The following is a 26,118-nucleotide window of genomic DNA, read 5'->3' as shown; positions in this document are numbered from 1 at the left end:
ATACATCTCGCAACCCAACCAGGCTCTGCCACCCGATGTCTAGCTCCTTGTAAGTATATTCGTTGTACACATCGACAACAGCTGCACATAAACTCATAATAAAATTATGTGGGCCTAAAAGTTAGTCGAATGTGAGACCTAATTTTTGTTTTAAATTATGCAAATGTTTTTATAAAGATATATGGGCATAAAGGTGATTCTTCAAGGGGTACATGCATGTCATACACTCCTAAACAGGGGTGTATCATGTAGAGTTGTGCTACATGCACTTTTTTTTTTTTACACATATCATGCACATTAATTTTATGGTGCCCATCTCAAATTTCAAAAAGATGATCTGAACCGCAAATATTTCTTAAGATATTTTTTAGGGTTTCTGTAAAAAATCAGCTCGAACTGATGTCGGTAAGAGCTTTCATAGAAATCGGAAGGCGAAACAAAATGGCTTGCCCTACGATTTTGAAAAAGTCCTTACCGATATCAGTTGGAGCCGATTTTTTTAAGGAATCTTCAGAAAAATATTTTATGAAAGATGAACAGTTCGGATAATCTTTGTGGGGCCTAAGATGGGCTTCAAAAAAATGTGTGCGTTATCTGTGTAAAACAATCTATGCCAAAAGGTGTTTTGTATCATGCATGTCGTGGTCCTTAATATTTTTTTTTCCCTTTTGGTGCGTGCGTATATATGTGCGTGTGGATTTTTACTTTGGTGTCATCCCTTTCAGTTAGAATAAACAACTCGATCTGTTCAGATTTGAAAGCACAAAAAATTTGTTGAATGGCCTCTAATAAATTGTTGTAATGGTGACCCAAATCGCTACGTACGACGTCTTCTATGACAACAAAAAACAAGAAGATAAACTTTGTTACAGACTTCACACCCAGGTTTGTGCAGGCCTGCACACGTTTGCGAATTTTTGTCTAAAGTGAATGCGTGCATGAACATGTGCAAATGTGTGCTTACAATCAAAGACGGGCCTATGGTAGTTAGCAAATTTTTGTCTAAATATATTGCATGTGTGCAGGAATATGTGCGAATGTGTGCTTACAATCAGAGGCGCACCTATGTACCATGGGGCACGGGGCCCACTTGATTTTGTAAAATTACATAATATTTATTTAAATTGTATCCAATAAATTTATGAGCTAGCTAGAGTGGTCCAACAAAATTACTTTAAATTCCTTGTGAATGGATATTTCTTAGGTCTATTGTAACGTCCCGATTTTCGGACACGTTAATTAAATCCGTTTTAATGGATTTAATAATTCATAAGATCGATTTAAGAAATGAAATTTTATTAAACAGAGTTTAGCAGCGAAAATCTCAAATACTAAAGTCAAAATTTCTTAATTGTCTTACAACCCCAAAAATAAAACAAAATTTGACTAATGTGATAATATTTTTGGAAATTCAAATAACAGTATTTGAAACTAACAGAGCTTCTAAGGGTAAGACATCCAAAACTCGACAAACTCCCCTTCTTCAGCTGGGAGGTCCTCACCCTGGTACTGATCAACTTGTAGAGGATCCTGCTCTTCGGTTTCCTGATATCCTGCGCCCTCTGGCAAATTGATCGCCAAAGCAACCGATTTACCAATATACAAACATATCAATGAGTGATAATTCACCCAGTAGAATAATCCTAACCCTACCAACCCTTACTCTACAATTAGCAGTTCAACAATATAATAATTGATAATATACAGATGGAATAAAATAATAGCACATCGTCTTTTTCTTTACTATCTATTAACTTACATGAAATCTAAAGATTCTCTCCACGAGATCCTTTCCTCCCACATCCACCAACTTTGACCGTCCCATGGAATAACTCTCCCTTTATTTGTCCTGCACCAGGGTTCTAAGCGAATACTGCTAAATTATGTATCCAATCTGGATTCGCTTACAACCATAATAAAGGAACAACTCACCATGACAACTCAGCATTAGAGGTCGCATTATCTCATTGTGAGGATCTTTTACCGTCTCCCAACTCTACACACTGGGTACTTTACCATACCCCTAATCTACTCAATGGGTACTATACCGTATTCAATGATCCTTTACCGTTTCCCAAAATACTGTACCCGGAGTCCTTTACCGTCCTCCACACACACACACACACACTGGGTACTGTATCGTATTTAGGATCCTTTACCGTATCTCAAATACTGTACCCGGAGTCCTTTACCGTCCTCCACACACTTTGAGTACTTTACCGTACTCGGGGTCCTTTACCGTTCCCCAACTCAACTAAAGGTACTTTACCGTACCAGGGTCCTTTACCGGCACCCAACATCCTCAATCAATTTTACCATTTTCCATTTACTTAATATCGTCTACGTGAGTCACTACTCGTAACCACCCAACAAACCTAAGTCTATTCTAGCACGTACATCATGATACAGTCAACAATAGCTCAATTCATCACACAATATGTTTCAATGTGATAACAATATAACAATTGATGTGTGTGAATAATCAAACACGCAAGAAATTTGGAATGGGCCAAAGCCTTTTGGATTATTAAGTTTTGTTGAACAAGTATGTTCATTTATAAATTTTATTAGAGTAACTATTGTAATTGTAAGTATAAGCTACCAACTTTGTATCAATTAATGAAATCCTCGTTTTCTAACTTCAAATATGTAAAAGTGATTTATTTTGCTACTGTAGTTATTCTTATTAAACACTAGGATTATTACTTATAAAGTTTTTCTTTTGTTAATGGAGTATATTACCCGTTATTTTTTTTTAACTTGGACAAAATTTACTTATAGAAAAGTTTGGTTCATGTCTACGTATACACAGTACGATTATTTTAACATTAACGAGAAATAGATTAATCCTAATCATTAATAAATTGGTAAAATGCGTTAAACACATAGTTTAGGATCAAATTGTAGAACAAAGGTAGACACAGGGGGCAAATCGCAAATTCAGAACATCATTTTAACAGGAAATCGTGCATGCTACAGTAACAGGTGGTTTTCCATTTCCAGAAAACAAAGCACTTTTGGATCATGTGATTTTGATGCGTGGGTATATTTTCCTCCATATTATAACTTGTCAAAATCAACATATAGAATCTAAATATACTTAGGAGAAAACAAGGGAGCGATTATTCTACCTTTAATCTAGACAAAACGATTCGGTGGAATCCGGTGAATTTTCATTTGGCGGCGAAGGATCGGCATCCTAGCAGCAACTTAGGGCTGGAATAACTTGACCAAACATCTGCCGTTTTCGATGATTCTTGAGTCTAACGCAAAGATCTTGAAACGCTTTACAACTTTTGTGAAAAAGTCTAAGCCCGAAAACCACTCTAAGTAGGAGCAAAATGAACGTTTAGAAGATTCGGCGAATCTGCCTGGAAAACAGAATCCGAGAATTTTACCAAACTTTGAATGGCGATAACTCTATCAATTTTTGACTCTTTTTAGGTGATTCTTGGATTGAAATCGAAACTCTCGATGCTCTCTACAACATTCGTGAAGAAACTCAGGCCTAAAAACGACATCAACAAGGAGGAAACAGGCCATGAATAGAAGTACATGATATGGACAAGAATGGAGATTGGGATTAAAGATTTGATGATGTGAGTGCATGGGATGAAGTTGTTTTCCTCTCTTCTCTCTGCCGAATTAAATGTAAAAGAAAATGTGTTTGGTTTTTGTTGTGGACGTAGAGAAATAAAGGGGGAGTAGTGGAGGAAGGTGGGAGAGTGAGATGATAAGGGTGAAGGTGATGGAATGTGGAAGGGAAGTAAGATAGATAGAATCGGAAGAGATAAAGGGAGAGGGGATAGGGGCATAATCCCATAAATTGGGGGATGGGTATTAGTATCTATATATAGATATATAGACACACAAATATAGTTACAAGCTAATTAATACTGTATGAGCTAAACTAATTTTAATCACCAAAAATTAATCTAAGTTCTAGTTTAATCTAATTACACTTTTAAATAATTAATCGATTACTATAGACTATTTGATTAAAAATAATTTCTTAATTCGAAAAAATAGGGCGAAAATCCGGATCGTTACATCTATTTTTTAGAGTGCTAGATTTTGCCACAATCTTTTTGTATAAACATATTCCTTTCTCTTAATTTCTCCATCCGCCCCAAAATGATCGTTCAATTCACAAAATGAGGAATTAAAAACAATAGATTTTTTGAAGAAAATTCAAACTTTTTTCATTAATTTAAAGAACTCAATGAAATGTAGTAAATTGTCAAAAAAAGTTTAAATTTTTCTTCAAAAAACTGCATGATTTTTAAGTCTTCGTTTTGTGAACCAGACTATCATCTTGGGACAGAGGTAGTATAAGAAAAGCCCATATATGGGAAAAAATGTATTATTGAGTAATTGTAAACATACACATAAGTGAAGTTTACTAATATATGCCCCACTAATACAAATTATTTCTGGTTCCATCACAGCTTATGGTGTGTGTGCATATGCTGTGGTTTTAAACTTTCTCTTCTTTTTTTTAGGTATGTCGGAAATTCAATTAACTTGGAAGAATCTAAGTCCCCCGAAGGTGGAAATTTTTGCGTGGCTAGCTATAAAGGAGAAAGTGGCAACCCGCTATTTGCTTCTAAGTAGAAATTTGTTACATGAAGTCCACCAAGCTCTCTGCCCTCTCTGTGCCGAATACATTGAATCACACCAACATTTGTTTCTCCACTGCAGATTCTCTTGGGCTGTATGGTCAGTAATTATGAAATGGTGGGATGTCAAATGGGTGTGCCCTTATACGGTTCTAGACTTAGCTAATTGGTGGTTCAGTCTTGGGTTCGACAATCTGGAAAGACACATATGGGAAGCTTGTTTCTTTGCTACTTTGTGGTCGTTATGGTTGGTTCGAAATGATTACGTTTTTAATAATGCATCAACTCAGGCTTGGGAGGTGGGGGACCTAATCAAAACAAGGGTCGCGATGTGGATGAAGGCAAAATTCGATATCAAAGTGTACTCTGTGGAGGATTTTAAGGTGTTTTTAGATGGTATTCGGAAAGTAAAATTGTAACATAATCCGTATGGGCGTCTTTCAACATTTTGTTGGAAGATTTGTTTTTTCTTATGGTTGTGCTGGTTGTCTTTGGCTCCTTAAGCAAAGATATTTTGTCCTCGATGTACCCCTTCGAGATATATAAAATCGTTCGTTTGCCGAGCAAAAAAAAAAGCAAGGTCCATAGCGGCGTCATAACAAATATAAAGAATATAATAGCCCGAAATATGTTCAAAAAGCACTAATCTAAAGCCTCCCCAAATAGAAGGCTATCTTTAATGAAAACTCCCATAGGGAGATGGGGGTTTTAAACTTTCTAAATGGTTTTTAACTCTCCGGAAACCACTTTCTGCTTTCCTTATAAAGCATATTCCATTGCCTTCATAAACATTTCTCCGAAGCACCCTTCTCTTTCATCTCTCTCTCTCTAGACCTTCATAACAGCTCAAAGTAGTAACCTCTGTGAGTTCCCTATTCTTTTCTTGTCTTCTCTTCATTTTTCTAATTTCGTACATGTTGTTGGAATTTCTACTTAGATTTCCCACCTTTCTATTTTTAGCTGATTATATCAATTGATTAGTTTTTCTTATTACTCTCAAGAACCTTTTTGGGTATCTTGTAATTTTTTTTTTTTTTTGTTGATATTCTTTACTGTTTGATCCACGAGAGCTATAGGCAAGAAAAACCCTAGAAAAAACGTCAAATAAGAAGAGATGGGGAGAGGGAAGGTCGTGATTAAAAGGATCGATAACTCAACAAGCAGGCAGGTGACTTTCTCCAAGCGAAGAAGCGGATTGCTCAAGAAGGCGAAGGAGCTATCAGTACTTTGTGATGCTGAAGTTGGGCTAATTATTTTTTCGAGCACGGAAAAGCTATCTGACTTTGCAAGCACCAGGTAATTAAGATTAATTCCTTGATTTCTCTCTAATTATACATCAACTTAATTATAATTTATGTGGAAACTCATGAATTCGAATGTTTATAATCCTCCGTGTATTTGAAATAATTATAGGATTAACTTTTGCATCTGATCTTGGATAGAGAGATCAATTGTAGTTTAGCAAATGTTCATGATATGCCTAGCGTTAGCTAAGGATATTTGAGATGTCTATGCATCTCTCTCTCTCTCTCTCTCTCTCTCTCTATATATATATATATATATATATATATATATATATATATATATATATATATAGATATATATATATGCTTTAGAATAAAAAGATTTTTATCAAGAGGTACTGCCAGGAGAAGAAAGGAGGAAGCGTTTAATTAGAAAGACTGAGAATGATATAAATGATGGCAAGAGAAATTTTTTAGCATTTTTGTGCGTTTGGTTAGAAAGAGAATGTGAGAAAGTGCAAGGAATTAAAGAATCATGTAACTTAGAGCAGCTCCACCCTTTACCAAGTAAAAAATTGAGTAAACGCTCAATCCAATGGTAACCCCATTTTTACTCAAAATTTGCTTGAAACAAATTTACAAATACTATTTTCCTGCGTGATCTAGGTTTTGCACCACTCAAAGCGGCAATATGACCGTCATCCTCATCTCCGGGTTAGCTATATCGTCGTCGTCATCTTCGGATAAGCTAGGTTGTAGCAGAAGCTATGTTTGTGGAGTAAACTGAGCCCATCTAAAGAAGTAAAACGACAACGTGCCTCGTCACTAAAAAAATGAGTTTGGGGTGTTGACGATGAACCAACTCCTTCTCCGGTGCAAACGGGTCCCGAAGATGATGATGACGACGACGACGACGAACTCCAGCCGGTGACAAACACCACCCCCACAAAGTAGCCGTGAGAAATTTGATATAGTATTTGAGTCTTACCTAATTTGGTGAAACATTTGTGTAAAACTCAAATTTAGTATAAGTTTCAGTAAGGAGTGGAGGTGGGTTTTGGATGATTTTTTCAAATTTGAGTTTGAGTTTAAATTTTGTGCAGGAGAGGTGCTCTAATGCATATCATATATTCTTTTCTTTTTTTTTCCCGTGAGAAATTTTATGTAATGTTTGAGTCTCACCTAATTTGGTACGTGAAACATTTGCGTAAAACTCAAATTTAGTACTCCAAGTTTCAGTAAGGAGTGGAGGTGGGTTTTGGATGATTTTTATTCAAATTTGAGTTTGAGTTAAAATTTCATGAAGGAGAGATGCTCTAATGCATATCATATATTCTTTTCTTTTTTTTCCCGTGAGAAATTTGATATAATGTTTGAGTCTCACGTAATTTGGTGAAACATATATTTGCATAAAACTTAAATTCGATATAAGTTTTAGTACGGAGAGTGGAGGTGGATTTTGGATGATTTTTACTCAAATTTGAGTTTGAGTCTAAATTTTGTGAAGGAGTGGAGATGCTCTAATGCATATCATATATTCTTCTTTTATTTCCTTAAGAAAATCACAAGAAAACTTGAACTTTTTCAGAAAACGTGAACTTTTAATGAATCTTCTTTTTTGCCGCCAAATATTTTTTTTTTCTGGAAAATAGTTTCCCTATCTATAAGTTGAATTTCAAGTTTATTCTTCTTTTTCCATAAGTTATTCTTAATTGAGAAAGTTGTCATATTTCAAATATGTAAGATTTATTTAGGTATATATATACACTCTTGTGAATGCCGTCACAAAAAAATCCTGTAATGAAAAACAGTTAAAATTTTCTCACAAAATGTTTTGTTATAACCATTTTTGTTTTCATTTTTGGTTGTATATATTTTCCCCCTAATCCAAAGGACATTCGTGAGTTGTTGGAATAACACTACAAGAAAAATAAAAATTAGTGACGAAAAAGTGGCGACGAAATTTAATTTTGTCACTAAATGAGTATATTTGGCGACGAAAAAATAAATTCGTCACTATTTTAATAACTTTCGTGACGAAATAATTTCATCACCAATTATGTCTGTTTAGTGACGAAAAAAATATTTTCGTCACTAAAGGTACCCATTTGGCGATAAAATACATTTTTCGTCGCCGAAAGCTTAAAAAAGGTGACAAAATTATTTTTCGTCGCCAAAGATAATCATTTGGTGACAAAAAATATATTTCGTCGCCAAATGTGAGCAATTTAGTAACGAAATATTTTTTTCGTCACCAAATGCTTAACTTTGGTGACGAAATTATTTTTCGTCACCATTTTAACGCTTTCAGTGACAAAAAATATATTTCGTTGTCAAATGGATACCTTTCGTTACGAAATTTATGAATTACGCTTTGTCACTAAATGTATTTCGGACATAACTCTTTACTAAAATCTCCGATTGAGATAATTCAAATTGAGTTTGAACAATAACTCAATTGCCTACAACTTTCATGTTTATCAAAATTGCTAATTTTAATATTTAAAGGTCCCAAATTACATTTAAAATATATTTTCATGTTAAACATATGTGTTATATATTAGATATTTCAACTATTTACTGAAAAGTGTGTGTAGTGCAGTTGGTTGGAACTTGCGCGAAAAACTCAAGGGACTCGGGTTCGAAACCCAGCAGGAGCAAGAAAGATGGATTTCTTTTCCCATATGAAAACATCTTTCGCAACGAAAAATTTTGTCACCGATTTCTTATATTAGTGACAAAAAATTTCGTCACCAATGTGACCCATCGGTGACGAATTTTTTCGTCGTCAAAAAGCACAATAAGTGAGGAAAAAAATTTTGTCACAAATTATTCACTTTTTGGTGACGAAATATTTCGTCATCAAAAGGCACTATAGGTGACGAAAAATAGATTTCGTCACCAGGTAGGAATCCTTGACAACCTTTAGTCGACAAATTTTTTTCGTCACCTATATTATTTGTGACAAAAAACATGCAATTTGTGACGATTTTCATTCGTCACCCAATTGAATTTTTCTTGTAGTGTAACTCTCTCTCTCGTGGAGGTAACCCTAGATCCTTTACATCATTATATATTATATATAGTGGAGTCACTACTGAATCACAACATACGTAAAAATTCGTGACAATAGGTAATTATTTTTCAGTTATTATTAAATTTGAAATTGCTTTTGAATAATTAATCTTCTCAGAAAATGTTTTGATCTAACATCACCCGGGGTAGGTTTAGCTGAGACATTGAGATCTATGCTTCAGAATAATCAGAGGTCTATATATGACATGAATGCCTAAAATGGCATGGTATGAGGTTGTGGTGTATATATTTACGTTAAAACCTACGTATATAACTATATATAGAATTTATTTTATTCTTAATTTTCATCTTTGACTTGAATCCTACAAAAAAAAAAAAAAAAACTTCATCGTCTCTTTTCTATTAGTGAGTGCTGCTATGTGTACATATGTAATGTACATATGGGTTTTGTGGGGCCCACCTCGGGTCCCACAAAGATGATTTAAACTGCTCATTATTTTAATACAATTTTATATAGAGCCCTGTAAAAAATCAGCTTAATTCGATATCGCTAAGGATTTTTCTGAATTTGTAGTAGCAAAGCAGTTAAGTAGTTGCGCCCCCATAAATTAAGAAAAATTCTTTACTGATATCAAGTTGAGCTAATTTTTTACAAGGCTCCATAAAAAATATTTTAAAAATAATGAACGATTCGAATTATCTTTGTGAAATCCAAAATGAGCCTCACAAAACTCATATATACATGGTATATACAAACTGATATTTACCCATAGCTTTATTGTCTATTAGCTAAACTGAAAGGACAATTGGAAGATATATGTATTATTTTTGAGCCCCACACTACGTGAGTAACTCTCAACGATGGGGACAACATATACCTGCACAATACCTTTTGACTTAGTTTTTCTTTTCATCTTTTGAGTAATTAGTTTAAGAAGTCATCGCTCTACAAGTGAAATTAAAGAGAAACAAAAAGTTTTAATAGGTGCGAGTGATTAATTAGTTTATTTTTTTTATCTTTCGCATCGATGCTATTATATATTATTATGGCTTCACGCACCTTAAACTAATTCAACTATTGTTATTATAATCACCTCTTCGTACGTGCATCGCTAGCCGGCCGGAGAGATGAAAGGAAAAATTGACATAGAAATCTTCTCTGGTGTTGATCAGATCGCTAGGTAGCTAGCTAGATATATTACCCCTCCTTCAAGCAAAGGACAGTATTAATTTGAAATGGCTGTGCATGGATCATTTATAAATTCCAATGAAAATACTGCATCAATATTTTTTACTATTTGGGTCAAAAACCTAAAAACAACATGCAAGAAAATGTGAAATTGTGACCTTTTAGGATTAAAGTGGGGACGAAAATTGTGGTGCTTAAATTTGGGACAATTTAATTAGGTATTTTAGTTGGATAAATATTGTACTATATATACATCTACCAGATATATATACTTTTTGCTAAAATTGCATATATCCATTGGTCGACTGACCTCATTTTCTATCTTGCATGGCTCTGCTCCTGGAGCTTATACTAGATTGGACTAAAGGGAGATCAAGTATATATTAACGCCATGTGATCATGTTTGTCACTTAATTGTAAATCTTATGTTTTGTGGAACTGGCTATATAGAGCCGGTTCTTCTCACACAAAGGTTGACACAAATTTTAACACAACGTACACTAATCGGAGTTTCACGCAGATGATCGGAGCCGTTCAGTTTGTTTAAAATATACACACAATCTGGTTCCTCTAAGGAGCCCTTAGAGTTGTAAATGTGGACTTCTGTTACTAGCCGTTGGATTGTGTTTTCAATGGTCCGGATCTGCGGATGATCTATTCGAGAAAATAGATACTATTCTAGCGAATAGATCGTCTACAGATCTGGACCATTGAAAACACAATCCAACGGCTGGTAACAGAAGTCTGCATTTCGCATATATGCAGACGCCCTTAGTAGAAGAATACATATGGAAGCTAGGCATCTAATAAGTATCTGGTTGAACTAAAGAGTTTAATTAAAAATGAGCAAAAGACATACTACTAAAAAAGAAATGACATTAAATCCGTGTGCACATAGGGAAAAGTAAAACAGTTAAGATGAATCAACATCAGTACTCTGATCATATTATACTATATGGCTGTAGATTTGGAATTGAAACTGATTTTGCCATAGAAGCATCATCGATCATTTATTCATTTTACTCACAGATCCTCAAATCCATCGGCATGTAAGTGTCCAGTACCATGGACAAACACAGCTTGATTTTTGAAGTCTGCAGAGTCCAGGCCATATCTACAGCCATAGCAGAGTGATATTGATTGATTTTATTGCCGTTCAAAAAAAAAAGAAAAGATATTGATTGATTTTATGTCCAGATCGATGTCCTTGGTTTTCCCTTAACATGCATATGGAATTGGTTATATTATTGATATTGTGTTACAACCCCCTTAGTTAAAATGCCATATATATCGATACACCTGCAACTTGAACACACTTGAGGTTGGACTCACCACTTGTATCTAATTAGCCCTCTTCAATTTATAATTCCGTATCTCATTCGCTCAACAAATAAGCTCTAAAGATTGATCTTCCAAATGAACCCTTTGATTTAGTTTACTGCTGAGCAATGGTACTAAAATCATCTGTCATTGATCATGCTATTTATGGGCCACCCATATGAAATTCGTATCACCCACATGTGACGAAGAACAAAGATGAGATGTTTCTCATATTGTCTTAACTTTTGCACCAGCATGAAATCTGTAATCGAGAGATACAACAACGTGAAAGAGGAACATCATCAGCTGTTGAATCCTCCCTCGGAAGCCAAGGTACTTTTAAACAACCACCTTCCTCAATTTTCCTCAACTTTTTGTGCATGCATGAGCGATTTTTTGCTTCCCCGGCATAGTTTTAAATATCGGCCGATACGGTACGTATCGGCCGGTTCGTACCGGAATTTTCGACTCCCGGTTCGGATATAGGCCGATATATCGGTGAGATTGAAATTCACAGGCGTATCGGCCGGTTCCCGATACGTATCGGTCTGTAACCGATTTTTGGACCGGTACGGCCGATATGTATCGGTTCTGGAAAAAAAAAAAAACAGAAAAAACCAAAAAACAGAGCTAAAAAAAAAAAAAACAGAAAAAATCAAAAAACAGAGCTCCTTCCACACATATGTATATATTTGCTTCCACGTCATGCATGTACGTATCGGTACCTCCACGTCATTCATTCTGGCATTGAAGTTGTATTAGCAAAATTATGTTTGACTTAAAAGCTATGAGCTTGAAACTAGTTGTGGCTAGCGATTATGTAATGTAAAACCTCTATGGTGTGTTTATTTTAATGTCTTCATCTTATTTTTGCTATTTATGTCAATTATATCAAAACTTATAATGTTGCATTTTTCTCATATTTGTAAAATCTTATTGACTTGCGAGTTTTGATAAATTATCGGATGTTTCACATGAAGAGAATGGGCTATTACATGTCTTAAATTAATTAAAATGTGATAATTTAAGCCAATGTTTAGGGCAAAAGTATATTTTTCAAGTTTTATACATGTTGCTGATGATTTTTAAAAATTCACGACCGCGACACCCGATTCCCGCGACGTATCACCGATATGTCCCGATACCGATATACCGCGACCGACACCGCGACGGCGACCGATACTGCGATTTAAAACTATGTTCCCCGGCCTGCATTACAGACGAACTACAAACAGTTATGAACTGACTTCAAGAATCTAATAAACATGCACCAAGGTTAATTAGGTTTCAGATTACGGATGAGATGCAGGCCGTTCTAGCGGGCATGAAGCAAGACTCGAGCCCCACATGATTTGTAAGGCCCATGCGTGTACTGCGTATTATGCAATGTCAATGAGACGTCGATCTTCATTTGCAGGAAAAAAATATCGTGTAAATTAAACCGCGAAAAAATAAAACTAAAGAACCATAGCTTGGCTTGATAAAATGACTACATTGTACATCCTCGTATATATGGTATGGAAGTAGTAATTCTTCCAATTCGCACCATTGACTCTCCAGATATGTACACAACTGGCCATAACACAATTGTATTAATGAAAATGTCAACTCCATCCACAACGAGATTATTTCCACTAAGATTCAAAATGATAAAGTAACATCCAAATATTAAGGACATGCGAACTATCATTCTGATTAATACTAGAATATAGCAAAGAAAGGATGGAAGAAAATAACTGATTGCTAAAAGAATTCACATTGAGCAAATTAATGCGTGAGCTTACTGATTGGTCAATATGCAGTGTAGTAACACTTGATTTGAGCTTATACAAATCTGAACCGTCCATTGTTTAGTTAAGATCCGAGCCATCGATTGCCGAGGTAAACGGCTCGATCAACCACTCCACACCCGCTTTGCAAGGGGTCCTACATTAAATCTGAGCTATTTTTGCTTTAAAGTCTTTTTTTTTTTTGGATAAGTACTTCCTTTCATTAAAAGCACAAACCGCACATACAAAAATTTACGGGGCATACCCCTGCTACACATTTGCTTACAACAGAAAGCAAAAACAACTCATTGCAGCACTATACCAGAAAAGCAAAACCTATACAGAGGCAAGAGGCAAAGCAATTACAAACCTAACACCTAGCTGGGCCAAACACACTTCCAGAAAGCTGCCAACTATCACATAACCTCCTATTTTCCTGAGTGGGCTGCACACCCCTCTTAGAGCTAAGTGAGTCTCTTATAGAATTAATGGTGTGGAGGATCAACTGGTCTTGGGGAAAGGCTTTATGCTAAAAGACTCTTTTGTTTCTCTCCAACCAAAGCTGTACATTGTGGCAGCCAGAGCCATCTTCAAAACCACACTACAAAAGCTACTACCTTGGGCATTCTGAAGGTACCAAGAAATCACATCAGTTAATAAATGGGACACTTGACCAGAAGAAGATCTACACTAAACAGCATGCAAAACTACAGAAGACACAGGGCATTGGAAGAAGAGATGATGGTGAGACTCCTCACCATTATCATAGAAACACAGTCCACTTCCACAGTCATGCCCCATTTGAACAATCTGTCTTTGGTACTCAGTTTATTCTAGATAGCCAACCATAAAATAAAGGCCCAACGACGAGGAACATTCCTGCAGAACCAAACAACCTTATGCCACTGCTGTATAGGAAGTTTATTCCTAATAGCTTCCCAAGCCGAGTGAACAGAATACCCAGTTGGGTGAGGTAGCCAAACAATTGAGTCGTCCTCTCCACAAACTGGCTTGAAAGTGGGGGGAGTCTGAGATATGATAGTTTGAGTGACCCTGTTCGGCTGCCTTAGCCATCTCTAGTTCCCATTACAAATGACAGAGGACACTTTAGAATGCAAAGATCTGCCAAGATTGAAGACAACACTTTCACCAAATCTGTTGAATAAAGGACCAAAAGAGTGTCAATTGTCAAGCCGGCCATAAAAAGATTCCATGACCATTACCAACCTTATACTGGATTAAAGGTTGTCCAATGCTTCTAAGGCCAAACACCTTCCTAATAGTCCAGGAGGCATCACTAAGGATATCCATGGACCATAAACACTATCCTTTAATAATGTAGATGTGGACCCATTTTACCCAAAGAAGGTCAACCTTTTTGCAAAGGGCTCACAAATGCCTAAGCATGGTAGCTTTGTTCCATTCCTTTATCCTTCTAAATCCTAGACCACCTTCTTCCTTAGGGTTGCACACAAAGTCCCACTTGATTTTAGCAGAAGAGGATTTGAGTTCAATGCTAGACCATAAGAAAGCCAATAAGGTTTGCTCGATTTCCTTAATCACTTTTCCAGGAATGATAAAAATGGAGCTCTAGTAATCTTGAATACTAAACAAACCTGATTGAATCAACTGAGCCCTGCCCCCATAAGACAGATCCTTGTTAGACCACCCTTGAACTCTGCTCAAAATCTTCTCCTTAAGAATAATACAATCTGAGCCCGTAATCTGGTAGAAATAAGGAGAACCCCAAGGTATTTAACCGGAAGAGATGCCACAGGAATAGGAAGGATATGCCACAAATCCTCTTGAACACACTTTGGAACCCCAGAAAAAAACATAGAAACTCTAAAGTCTTTTACTTGAAGTTTAATAATGTCGGCCTTGCATTTTCAATTATATTGGAGATAACTAGTTTTTCCTTTATGTCTTTGGTAGTTTTGGGAAAGGGAAGTCGCAAGTTTGAGGATACAGCTCCAGCACTTGCAAGAGAGTCACAGGTGAGATCGATATATGATGCATCAAGAATATCGATAAATCCTCACAACTAATATATGTGAATTCCACTCTCAGTCTATATATATGACGATGAACATCACTGCGTAAGCTATGCTTAATTACTTCATATCTCCACACAATACTGGGCTGTAAACGAGCTAACCCGAGTTTTGTCAAGTTCGAGCTCGGTTCGTTTACTAAATGAACTAAAAACTCGAGCTCGAGCCTTAACGAGCAGAGCTACCCTTAATAAGCCGAACTCATATGTCTATTTTGACTTCTTTTTTTAAAACTGTCATACATCATTTGAATTAGAAACAAAATATTCTTGCAATAAGCTAAAAAAGTGATGAAATATTCCACTTGACGTAGTTAATTCGAAAAATTACGCATGCATGATAACAATGTATTTTATATAATATCATAACAAATAAAAAAATAAAATCTCGTTATGATTTGAAAATTGGTTTTTTTTTTTTTTTTCTTGCTCGGCAAAAGAAAAATTTTTATTGAGCTCGACAAGGGTACATCGAAAAAGGAGGCCACATAGGTCCCACCCAAAAAAAGAGCAGGAGACCAAATGGCAAAGGGGAAACAAAAAAAAAACAGAGGGGACACTTCCAATAGGTCAGTTGGAGGTGCAAAATGAGGTGAATATAGCAGAGGCTCTCTATTTTTTTTCAAACCTAAGTAAGTTGAGGCCAAAGTTTGACTTTGGCGGTACATTCTTTTTTTAATAACTGAATGTCTGCTTATGCGCACCTCGACTAATTCTGGTTTCCTAAAAGTAATGACCGGGCATAACCCCACCAGTGGCCCCAAGGTTTGCTATGTTTGACCTCCGTGAAAATGAAACCTGTGACCTCATGGGCGGACGCTTATTACTTTCTCACAACCACTTGATCACACTCCTTGGGAGGTTTTTCTCGAATTTTAATGGTCGGTGGAAATAAAATAGAAAATCCCCTCAAGAATAATACTAGTTAATTGCCACTGAAATAATTGCAGGAAGCTTTTGGGAGAAGAACTTTCTGGTTTGAGCATCAAAGATCTACAAAATCTAGAAAATCAATTCGAAATGAGTTTGAAAACTATCCGTGTGAAAAAGGTAATTTGATGCTTGGCCACCAAAATGGTTTGCATCTCAAAATGCTCCCTCAAAATAAAGTGTATGCACATTTTTACGACAATTATCGGTTCCTGCAGGACCAAATTTTATCAGCGGAAATACAAGCACTAAACCGGAAGGTATCCAAAATTCTAAGTTCCTGTTAGAGTTTATACAACTAAGTTGGTTTCCCGATTATTTGATTACAGGAAAGTCTCTCTCATCAACAAAACATAGAACTGTACAAGAAGGCAAACCAAATCCGTCGAGAAAATACAGGACTTCACAAAAAGGTAGATGGACCGAAACAATTCGCACTATGTACGAATGGCATGAGAAAACATATTTACCTAGCTATCATCATCTTCGACAGAGAATATTTAGACATTGTTCTCTTTCCAATTCTAAGCAAAATTTGTTTCCCAGGTTTATCGAGCAGAGTTTGTTAGTGAAGCCAGCAGAGGTTCCCAGGTTTCATATGGACGACTCAGATACGACATGAATGCACCCATCAGTCTCCAACTAAGCCAACTAAAGCCTCAGAAGAACGAAGCACCAGGAAAAGCGTTGAAACTCGGGTAATAGTCACAGCTAAAAATCATTTGCCTCCCTAACAATTTCCAAATCTTGTTCATTACAAAATGATATATCAACATTGTATCCTTGAAATTCATACCAGGCTGTGCATTAGCAATGCCAGTTGACAGCGCGGAAGAATGTCCATCGACTAAATTATTGCTCGCAGTTGTTACAGAAGGCTACTACCAGAGGGAGTTTGAAGAACCGCAAGACGAATGTTAAGCACAGCGGCCATTAGATTAATTTGGTGTGACGGGATCGATTGAACCAATCTTAAGTAATCGTAGACGATAGACCGAAGCAAACTTTCCACGTTCATTTACGCAATAAAAAAATAAACCATGTACGTCCGAATAGTTTTTTTTTTTTTTGGTAACAAGCCTAAGGTGTTATTTTAGTTGTCTACAGTTTATATCATTCTTGAAACGGATAACAGGTTGTAGTGTACTTGTGTTTAGTTTGGTTGAGGAAGCTCAAAGTTATTGTGGGTTAGAGTCGGAAAGAGATTCATGACTGCTAGGAAATATAAAATTTAAAGCGAATTCATTAGGAATGATACCTGACTGCTAGGAAATATAAAATTTCAGCAGAATATGCGTTAGGCAATGCTTGGGTTTGGGTGGATGACATCAACTGCCTTGTACTTTTCTAGTTTTGTATCTTAGACAATTAGTTTAACTTTGTCCTAGATATTTGTAGTGAATTCCGTCTTATAAGCGTTGTAGGATTACATCAATACAACTTTTCACTTTTGTCAAAAATAAAAAATAAAAATAAAAAGCAGGTTGCCAAATGAAAAAGAGAATTCCTATGAGAAGGAATCATCCTCAATTTCAATAATGGATTTCCAAAAATCAAACTTTGCATGTGGGTAAGAACTACATGATAAAAAAGCGTATACATAACTTGTGCATCCAGATTACTAAAGCAAATCTTTTTTGAAGTAGATGCTCAAGTCAACTCCACAAATCTTTCTCCAAATTACTAACGCAAAGAGACATTTCCTTGCGTTAGTTTCTTTTAGAACTCATTAGCTCGCTGAAGGCCATCATTTTCCACCATTTAATTTTAAGGAAATCATGTATTTCCCCATCACATCAACCAATGTTCTTCCTTGGCTTTTCCCAAATTTCTTATACTAGACACTGCATGTTTTTAGTATTGTCATGGAAAATGTTGGAGTGCTCTGCAAATGCGCAAAGACAAACCAGCTCAGGTTTCTTTACTCCTATATTTCAATGTTATTGCCACTTCGAACTACTGATTCTTTTCATCTTCTACAAATTGTACAATCCCAGCAATGACATGGTGATTTCAAAATCCAAGAAAAATAAAAAAATAAATAACAGCTTTTCAGTCTTTTTCTTTTTCTTGGAAATATTGTGCCCTCTTTCCAACTCCTACCTTGGGAGGGCTGAGAGGGTTTGAAATGAATGAAAATGCTGAAGTTGTGCTAAAAGTGAAATCTTCTCTGCTGTGTTTGCTGGACGTACGTTCAGCAATTTTGATGTATCTTCTTTGATGCCGCTTTCCAACTCCCAATCTTGGAGGGCTAAAAGGCTAGAAGTCCCTGTTTTGGCTACAGTTATTGCATTCTGCTAGTTCTCAGGCTCTGCAATGATAATGTCCGCTCTCTGTCATATGCTGCGAATGGAGTTACTCAAGTGCTGCCAAGACTTAATTCAATTGCTGTTGATATGTATCTGGAGGAGTGGCTAAATGTGTCCATTTATGTAGAAAGCTGTGGCTGTAATGGTTATGGGCTCATTCAATGTTCCCATTGGATGTAATTTTCTTTTCTTTCCGTGTCCTTTTGCTATGCTTTATCCTCTGTGGCTAGTATTTGGTCTCGTCTCGATGTACCCTTAGTCGAGTTTCTAATAAAATCTTATTGCCTATGAAAAAAAAAATTACTTGTATAAAAATCATAATTTTTTTATTTTTCCGAATCTTCTCATCGAGACAAATCCTTAATAATATATAAAAGTTTGGCGCAAAATTAATACACCTGAAAAAAAATTGAATAAAGTCAACCAAAAAATTATTGTTAGTAAAAACTTGACCATTTTTCAACAACTCTCTCTCTCTCTCTCTCTCTCAACATGCAAACTTAAAATTTTTCAACAACTTATTGGTTAGTGAAAATAACTTGACATTTTTCAACAATAACAAGTGATCTTTAAGTTATTGCCTATCGAAAACACCCCTCAAGAAAGTCAACTACTACACTGTCAATTTAGGGGCTTGATTGTTCAACGAGAATAAATGATATATTGAATTTTTATTGATATATCATGAAGTTTTGCTATAGTGATATATTGTCCTTTTGGTTTTGGTTATGAATTGATATATTGAATAGTGAATCAATTCGCACCGTATTCTATGACGGCAAAATTAAAGAGTTTATAACTTTGTTAGAATCTTCCAGATTTGCACACGAATGTATGTGGGGTCCCAGGGGGACCTGCTAGAATCTCCCAGATCTCTTAGATTTGCTCACGAATGTATGTGGGGTCCCACGGGGGACCTGCTAGAATCTTCCAGATTTGCACACGAATGTATGTGGGATCCCACGGGGGACCTATGTTTAGGATTTGAAAGCACATATCGGTTGAATGGTCCCTAAAAATTTTGTTGACTAGTGACTTAAATTGCACCGTAATCTATGACCGGCAAAATAAAAGAGTTTTTATCTTAATTAATATGCTAGAACATGCAGACTGTCCACCCAGATTTGCACACGCTTGCAAATCCTGGGAGGCGGGTAACACAGTAAAAAGGTGCCCGCGAGGCTATGTTGAAGTACGGAATCTGCTCGTTGACTTAAAACATTTATTTGGTAAAAAAGTTTGGAAAAGAGTCGATCAAGCTCATGTCGGGCTGCCTACCTATCCTTGGGAGGAAGGGAAATCAGGTCGGATGTAGTTCGGGCCGTAGTCCGTGTTTAATATTATTAAGGCTAAAATTGAAAGAGGACTAATCAGTACAAGAAAGCATGTAATTGGTGACGAAAAATTTTCGTCGTCAATGGTTAGATTTTGTCGCTAAATAAATTAGCGATGAATTTTTCGTCGTCAAAGGTTAGATTTCGTTGCAAAATAAATTGAAGACGAAAAAATTTGTTGCCCAAATTTGTCGGCAAAGGTTGGTCACGAAAGAGCTTGATGAAGAAAAAAATAAATTTGTCGCCGATTATTCCTTTTGGTGACCAAAAAAATTCGTCGCTAATTCCGTTTTTGTATGGGAAAATATTCCACTTCTTGCGTCTCCTGGGTTTTGAAACCTGGGCCTTTCGACTAACCACTACCATACACGGCACATTTGACTAACTGCACTGGACATAATTTTCTAACTGCACTGGACATAATTTTCTAAATATATTGAGAATATCTAATATATAACATATGTTCAATATTTATTTTTAGTATTTTTTGATTTCTTTACTATCAAATTTGATAACTAAGAGGAAATCTATTATTCTTTTATTTGTTATGTTTTTAATTAACTTTAAAACATAAAATTATTATTAAATCTCATTATCTTGCTGGTATGAAATTAGTATTGGTGCAATACACGTTAGGAAAAAAAATACACATTAAACAAAAAAATTAACTTACAATAAACTATTTTTGACTAAATAATCAAAAATTCATCTATATTCGCACTTGGGTTTGGAAAAATGAGAAAAAACTGACCCGTTAAAAGTTGAGTACTATGTTTCTTTTGTTTTTTTTTATATTCGTTTCGTTGGGTAACTATGTCTCTTAACATATATTAATTTTTTATATGCAACCCTTCAATAAATTTTGCGGTCATAAATTATATGAATTCATGACATGGTAAGTTAATAATGTCGCAAATAGTACACATTGGCAAAAAAAAATTAATTTCCTGTAACAAAATTGGCGACGAAAAATAATTTCGTCGCCAATTTGGTTACCAAAGGATGCAAAATTGTAATTTCGTCGCCAATTTCATTAAAAAGACAACGAAATTATTTTCGTCGCTAATTGTGGCGGCGAAATTAATTTTCCGTCACCAATGTGTACTATTTGCAACGAAAATCAATTTCGTCACCATTTTTCATCACCTTTTACCTGATTTCTTGTAGTGAATATAGGATTTGGTCGACCGAATCCTCGATGGGCTACTGGGAGAGGTTGAGATGAAAGGGACAACTTTTCTTTCTCGAGTAATGAGGAACCCTTTCTGTTGAAGACCCAGGACACCTATAAGGCATTTCAGGGTGGAGAAAGACTTAGACGTAAGGGGCAACTTTTCTTTCTTAAGCGAGGAGAAAGTAGTGAGTGGATCCCTTTTTCTGTTGAAAACCCGGGATGCCTATAAGGCATCTCCGGGATAGAAAACATGTCACATAGGTTAAGATTGGGAGAAAGTTTGAGATAGGGAGTGACCAGGTCCTTAGGACAGGCTCTTTCGCAACCCCCAACCCCCCCCCCCCCCCCCCCCCCGCCAGGCCCGACCACCTTTACCCCTGCCCCTCCTCCCCCTCCGTTTTAGGTTTTATTTTTTATTTTTTTAACTTTTACTAGTTTTTTTTTTTTTTTACTTTTAAAAGACTTTAATTACTGTTTTTTTTTTTAACTTCTACTAGTTTTTTTTGTTTGCTTTTACAAGACTTTAATTACTGTTTGAGTTTTTTTTTTAATTTTACTTTTACTAGTTTTTTTGTTTTACTTTTACTAGTTTTTTTTTTTTACTTTTAAAAGACTTCTTACTATAATTTTAATTAATAAATGAATAATTAAGACATAACTTATACTAACATAACTTGTACTAATTTTAATTAATAAATGAATAATTAAAACATAACTTGTACTAATTTCGTCGAAGAGTGAAAATACATGAAAATTCAATTTCAAATCAATGTTTCCATCAAATTTTGCTCCTGCCCCTCTTGGTCTTGTATCCATTATTTTTTTCCACAAACTAATTCGTGTTGCATAACGAGCAGCCCATCTTTTAGCTTGGTTTGATGCATTGTTCCACCACCGTATTGGGAAAGGTGGTATAAGGTAATGAGGCTGAAAGAAAAATTGCACAAAGATTACTCTTAATACGGGTAATAGCTATTTCAATGCGCTCTTGGACTGGAATTGGAGGGGATCTCAATGGAAAGTGAGTAAAACAACTTGAAGGATGCTCATCAAATGTATGCAGAACAAGGTTGTACGCCGAAGCGATGACAACTCTCAAACTCATAGCGTCCATCCAATGCTCCTCTAGTGCCGAATCTTCAAAGCAATTTAAAGACTGTATTAGGTGGTTTGCCCAACCCTTTTTGGATATAGCTCATCGTATAGATCCTTATTTTGTTTAATCTCATCAATGAGATCTATTCGAACTTGAGCCTAACGATCTTCAGTATATTCTATATGAGTGGCTATCGCCCTGAATCCACAATGACCGTCACCTTGAACGTCATTAATGTGAGAAATGTAATGCTAATAAGCCCGAGGTAAATGCTAAACGTAGTCAGTAGGAATGGGTGGAATTGAAAATTGAGCATGATTCGCTTGAGTTTTGCGAACTCCCGTGCCCCTCCCACGTCTCCTAGATTCGACCCTATATGACAAAGTGGATGCTTCTGTAAAGGAAGGAATGCGTCGTCCACTTTGCTCTTCTCTACTAGTAGGTCGACCTCTATGAGCCGTGTTATATGTTGGGCCTCGAACTGTGCTCTGAGATAGATCCATCATATTAATAATCTTTTCTATCATGTGCTCTCGCGTAGATCGATCCATCCCACGTAATCTGTCCATAACTTCATATGTTCTATTCGGTCGTTCTCCCTCATCATTCACAATGGGCACGCGCATGGACAACCTAGTCCAATAATCGTGGATACTCTGAATCAAAATTGGCATGGAATACCACCGATAATATGCAAGATCATGTCAGCATGGCAATCCGTGTGTAATTTTTATTATACAGTCGCACAAACTGAATTGGAGGTAGGATCGATGCATCTTCAGCGCATTGTAGCTGAACATTGATGAGCTCCATTGCCTCTAATGAAATGCGAGTTCTTACTTGTTAAACAAGTTCGTCATGTATTTGCCAATGGCGTAGGATGTTGATAGATCTCTGAAATGACCTCCGAATCTCTCCAAACTGATTTTCCAACATCTTGTCATTATCCCTAAAGCTTTTTGTAAGGAGACATGGTACCCCTCAAATATAGCTTCAGCCTCGCGTGTGTAGACTCTGCCCTGTAATATAATAATGAACTGTATTTCAATACGAAAGTTACAAAAATATTCTTTAGTGTAGTAGAATAATGTACATAATTTAAATAGCAAAGGCAACAATGCATAAAGTGACTATACCTCTAGCTTGAATTGCTTCCGAGGTGTATACACGTATTTGTCCATGCTATCACAAACCTTTCTTTGTGTGGCCATAACCATGTATTGAGAAGGTATTGTAAGAGCTGCGGGTGTTGTTTATAGTCATCGCACATGGCATTCCACTTCTGATTGAAAGACGCTTCGATCGTTGAATTAATAAGCGAGTGTCATGACATGTTAAAGTTGTTAAACAACAGATCAAGAACCCCTCTACAATGCTTTATTATGCACTGGTTGATGTGCCAAATGCAAAGAATGTGACGTACCGAGGGGAAACATGCTTCAATGGTTCTAAGAAGCTCCAAATTCCGATCTGTAACAAACACCGATGGCAACAATGCCCCCTTCCAAGCATCCATTTCTTTAAGGCACTCAAGGCCCATGTCAGGTTCTTTACCCTCTCATTTGTAAGATGTGCAAACATGAGAGAGTAAGTGCACATTGTGGATGTCATACCCACAACCTCCAATAGTGGTAACCGGTACTCGTTGGTCTTGTATGTAGCATCGATAACCAATACGGATGAAAAGTTCACAGATAACTCTAGGCTTTGAGGATGAACACAAACAATATCTGTGATTTCGTTAGTGTGTAGATTTGTAAGATATGCATGAAGGTATCTTTTCTCTATTAGTTGATTTAAGACAAACTGAGTAGGACTTAGACCACCCCGTTCAGCTATGTTATCTATATATTTGAGGTTGTAAATGCTCTAGGTACTTGTAGTGTTTAATGGGTTCCTTTTCTTCAAAACACTAAGAATTTCACGAGGCGCGGTGTTGTTCGCCATGTCGCGCACATTTTCTTTCTCCTCTAGTGTTAGCCTTGACGGGTACTCATGCCTATCAAAATATTCTGTTGTTTCATGGTTATAGAGACCACGTTCAACTTTTACACCCCACATGGCACCTGCTGGAGGTATTGGCATACCTCGCAACTCAAATGGGCACTCGCATTTTTTTGTCCCAGTATTGTTTTACAAGGATTGCCCTTCAACTACATTTTATGCCGATCTGTACTTTCCACTTCTTTCACAACTAAGAATGCACTTTGGCAACTTGCCACCAATTAAACTAGCAGATTTTTTAATGACAACAACAATACCATTTTTCCTATCGACTCTCCACACCCAAGCTATCATGTCATCTCTACTTTGAAAAATCTATAAACAAGAAAAAGAATATGTTTAAGTACAACATGATCTAGTCTTATCATAATTTCTGTATTTTTAAATTAAATAACTAATATGCATAAGAACAACGGTAATAACTAACCTCATCAGTTGTGAATTTAGGTGCATAATCGCGAAAATTGTGGGAGACGTTCTCCCCACTAGGAACATCATTCTCAATAGACCAACTATCTGAAAATGAGAAGTTGTAGTCTATATTTTACAAAACCGATGTGGAAAAGATGGAGGAGCCGTGACAGAGGAAGGGAGAGAGAGATAGATGATGGAAAGATGGTGATGTTGGAGGGATAAACAGGGAGAGGGAGGTGATGGGAAGAAGATGATGATTTTGGAAGGATAATGCTGGATATACAAGGATAAGGAGTGATGGATGAATGACTATAGTTAAAGATAAGAAGAAAACACAAAAATCTGAATGTGTGGTTGTAATTGAAAATAAAAAGGAAATCTAAATGAGTGGTTATAGTTGAAGATAAGAAGATAAAAGGAAATCTAAATAAATGGTTAGAAATAAAATAGATAAAAGATATAAATAAATACAAAATTAATAAATTCAACAACATAAAAGAATTATAAAATATTAAAAAAATTACTCACGTATATATTATTAAATAATTAAAAAAACATATAAAGAGTAAAATATATAAATAAAAAGACCTAAATAGATAGATAAATGAATAATTAATTAAATAACTTAAACGGATTAAGAAATTAAATAAAAAAGAAAATTATGTAAAAAAAATAAGTTTTCCAATTTTCAATTCGTTTGAACCAGTGCGAAGATCTTATTTTTCTTATCATTTCATCATAAACGGTCGTATTGAATTTTTGGCTCTAATGCCTTTCAATAAGCACCCTAAGAGAGATCTGAAACTAAATAAAGAGCCTTAGGGTGCTCGTTGAATGGTGTTAGAGCCAAAAATTCATTATGATCATTGAAGATAAAATGATAAAAAAAAAAATTTGCACCGATTCAACTGGATTTAAAATCAGAACACTTACATAATATTAAATAAATAAAAGTAAAAAAAATAAAGATTATTAAGTAAATAAAAAAGAAATAAAAGAAATTGGGGTTGAGGTATTTTCTGCGGGGGGTATTTTCGGAAAAAGGTGCGTGGGGTCTGGGGGAGGGGGGAGGGGGGTGTAGGGGGGTGCGATAAGAGATTTACGTCCTTAGTAGGCTGCCTACGTCTCCCGAGTTATAGGAAGAATCAGGTTGGACGTAGTTAAGATTCTAGTCCGTGCTTTAGATTGTGTAGCTTGACAATGTTATAAGACCTATTTAAAAGTTTTGAGTTTGGTTGTTTTTACATCTTGCGGACCATTTCGGGCAGCGTAAGCAGGACATACGTGTGAGAATTCATGTTTAAAGTGAGTGCAAGTGTGTGAGAACATGTGCAAATGTGTGCTTGTAGTCAAGGTAGACCAATGTGCGGTCCCATGGGAGACCTATGTTGAAATTTGAAAACACTTTGAATGGTCCCTAAAGATTGTTGAGTAGTGACCCAAATCACACAGTACTCTATGATGACAAACTAAAAGACTCATTAATTTTGCTAGAACCACACGGACTTTACACCCAGATTTGCACACGCTTGCGAGTACACAAGTGTGCAAATTTGTGACTAACGTAGTGCATGCATTGAGGAACGTGTGAAAATGTGTACTTAAGGTAAGGGGCGGACATATGTGC

At 36.0% G+C, this 26,118-nt stretch overlaps 1 protein-coding gene across 3 annotated transcripts in view; it reads left to right on the top strand.

The window, feature by feature from the left end:
• The first annotated feature begins 5,688 nt into the window (after positions 1-5,688).
• LOC131328057 (MADS-box transcription factor ANR1-like) overlaps positions 5,689-26,118 on the top strand; it is a 95,125-nt gene continuing 74,695 nt past the window's right edge. Inside the window, exons 1-8 of one of the 3 annotated variants that reach the window (XM_058361194.1) lie at positions 5,689-5,915; positions 11,663-11,741; positions 15,113-15,174; positions 16,181-16,280; positions 16,379-16,420; positions 16,490-16,573; positions 16,707-16,858; positions 16,960-17,202. In XM_058361194.1, coding sequence (XP_058217177.1) covers positions 5,734-5,915; positions 11,663-11,741; positions 15,113-15,174; positions 16,181-16,280; positions 16,379-16,420; positions 16,490-16,573; positions 16,707-16,858; positions 16,960-16,984 — 726 coding nt within the window. In that variant the 5' untranslated portion in view covers positions 5,689-5,733 and the 3' untranslated portion in view covers positions 16,985-17,202. Of the gene's footprint in view, positions 5,916-11,662; positions 11,742-15,112; positions 15,175-16,180; positions 16,290-16,378; positions 16,421-16,489; positions 16,574-16,706; positions 16,859-16,959; positions 17,203-26,118 lie in introns of those variants that run through there. The other 2 variants (XM_058361195.1, XM_058361196.1) reach the window with 2 other exon arrangements.

The sequence above is a fragment of the Rhododendron vialii genome, chromosome 5a (genome assembly GCF_030253575.1).
Source record: "Rhododendron vialii isolate Sample 1 chromosome 5a, ASM3025357v1".
NCBI lineage: Eukaryota > Viridiplantae > Streptophyta > Magnoliopsida > Ericales > Ericaceae > Rhododendron > Rhododendron vialii.
Note: the sequence above shows the minus strand (reverse complement) of the source record. Positions and strands in the feature narration are given on the sequence as shown.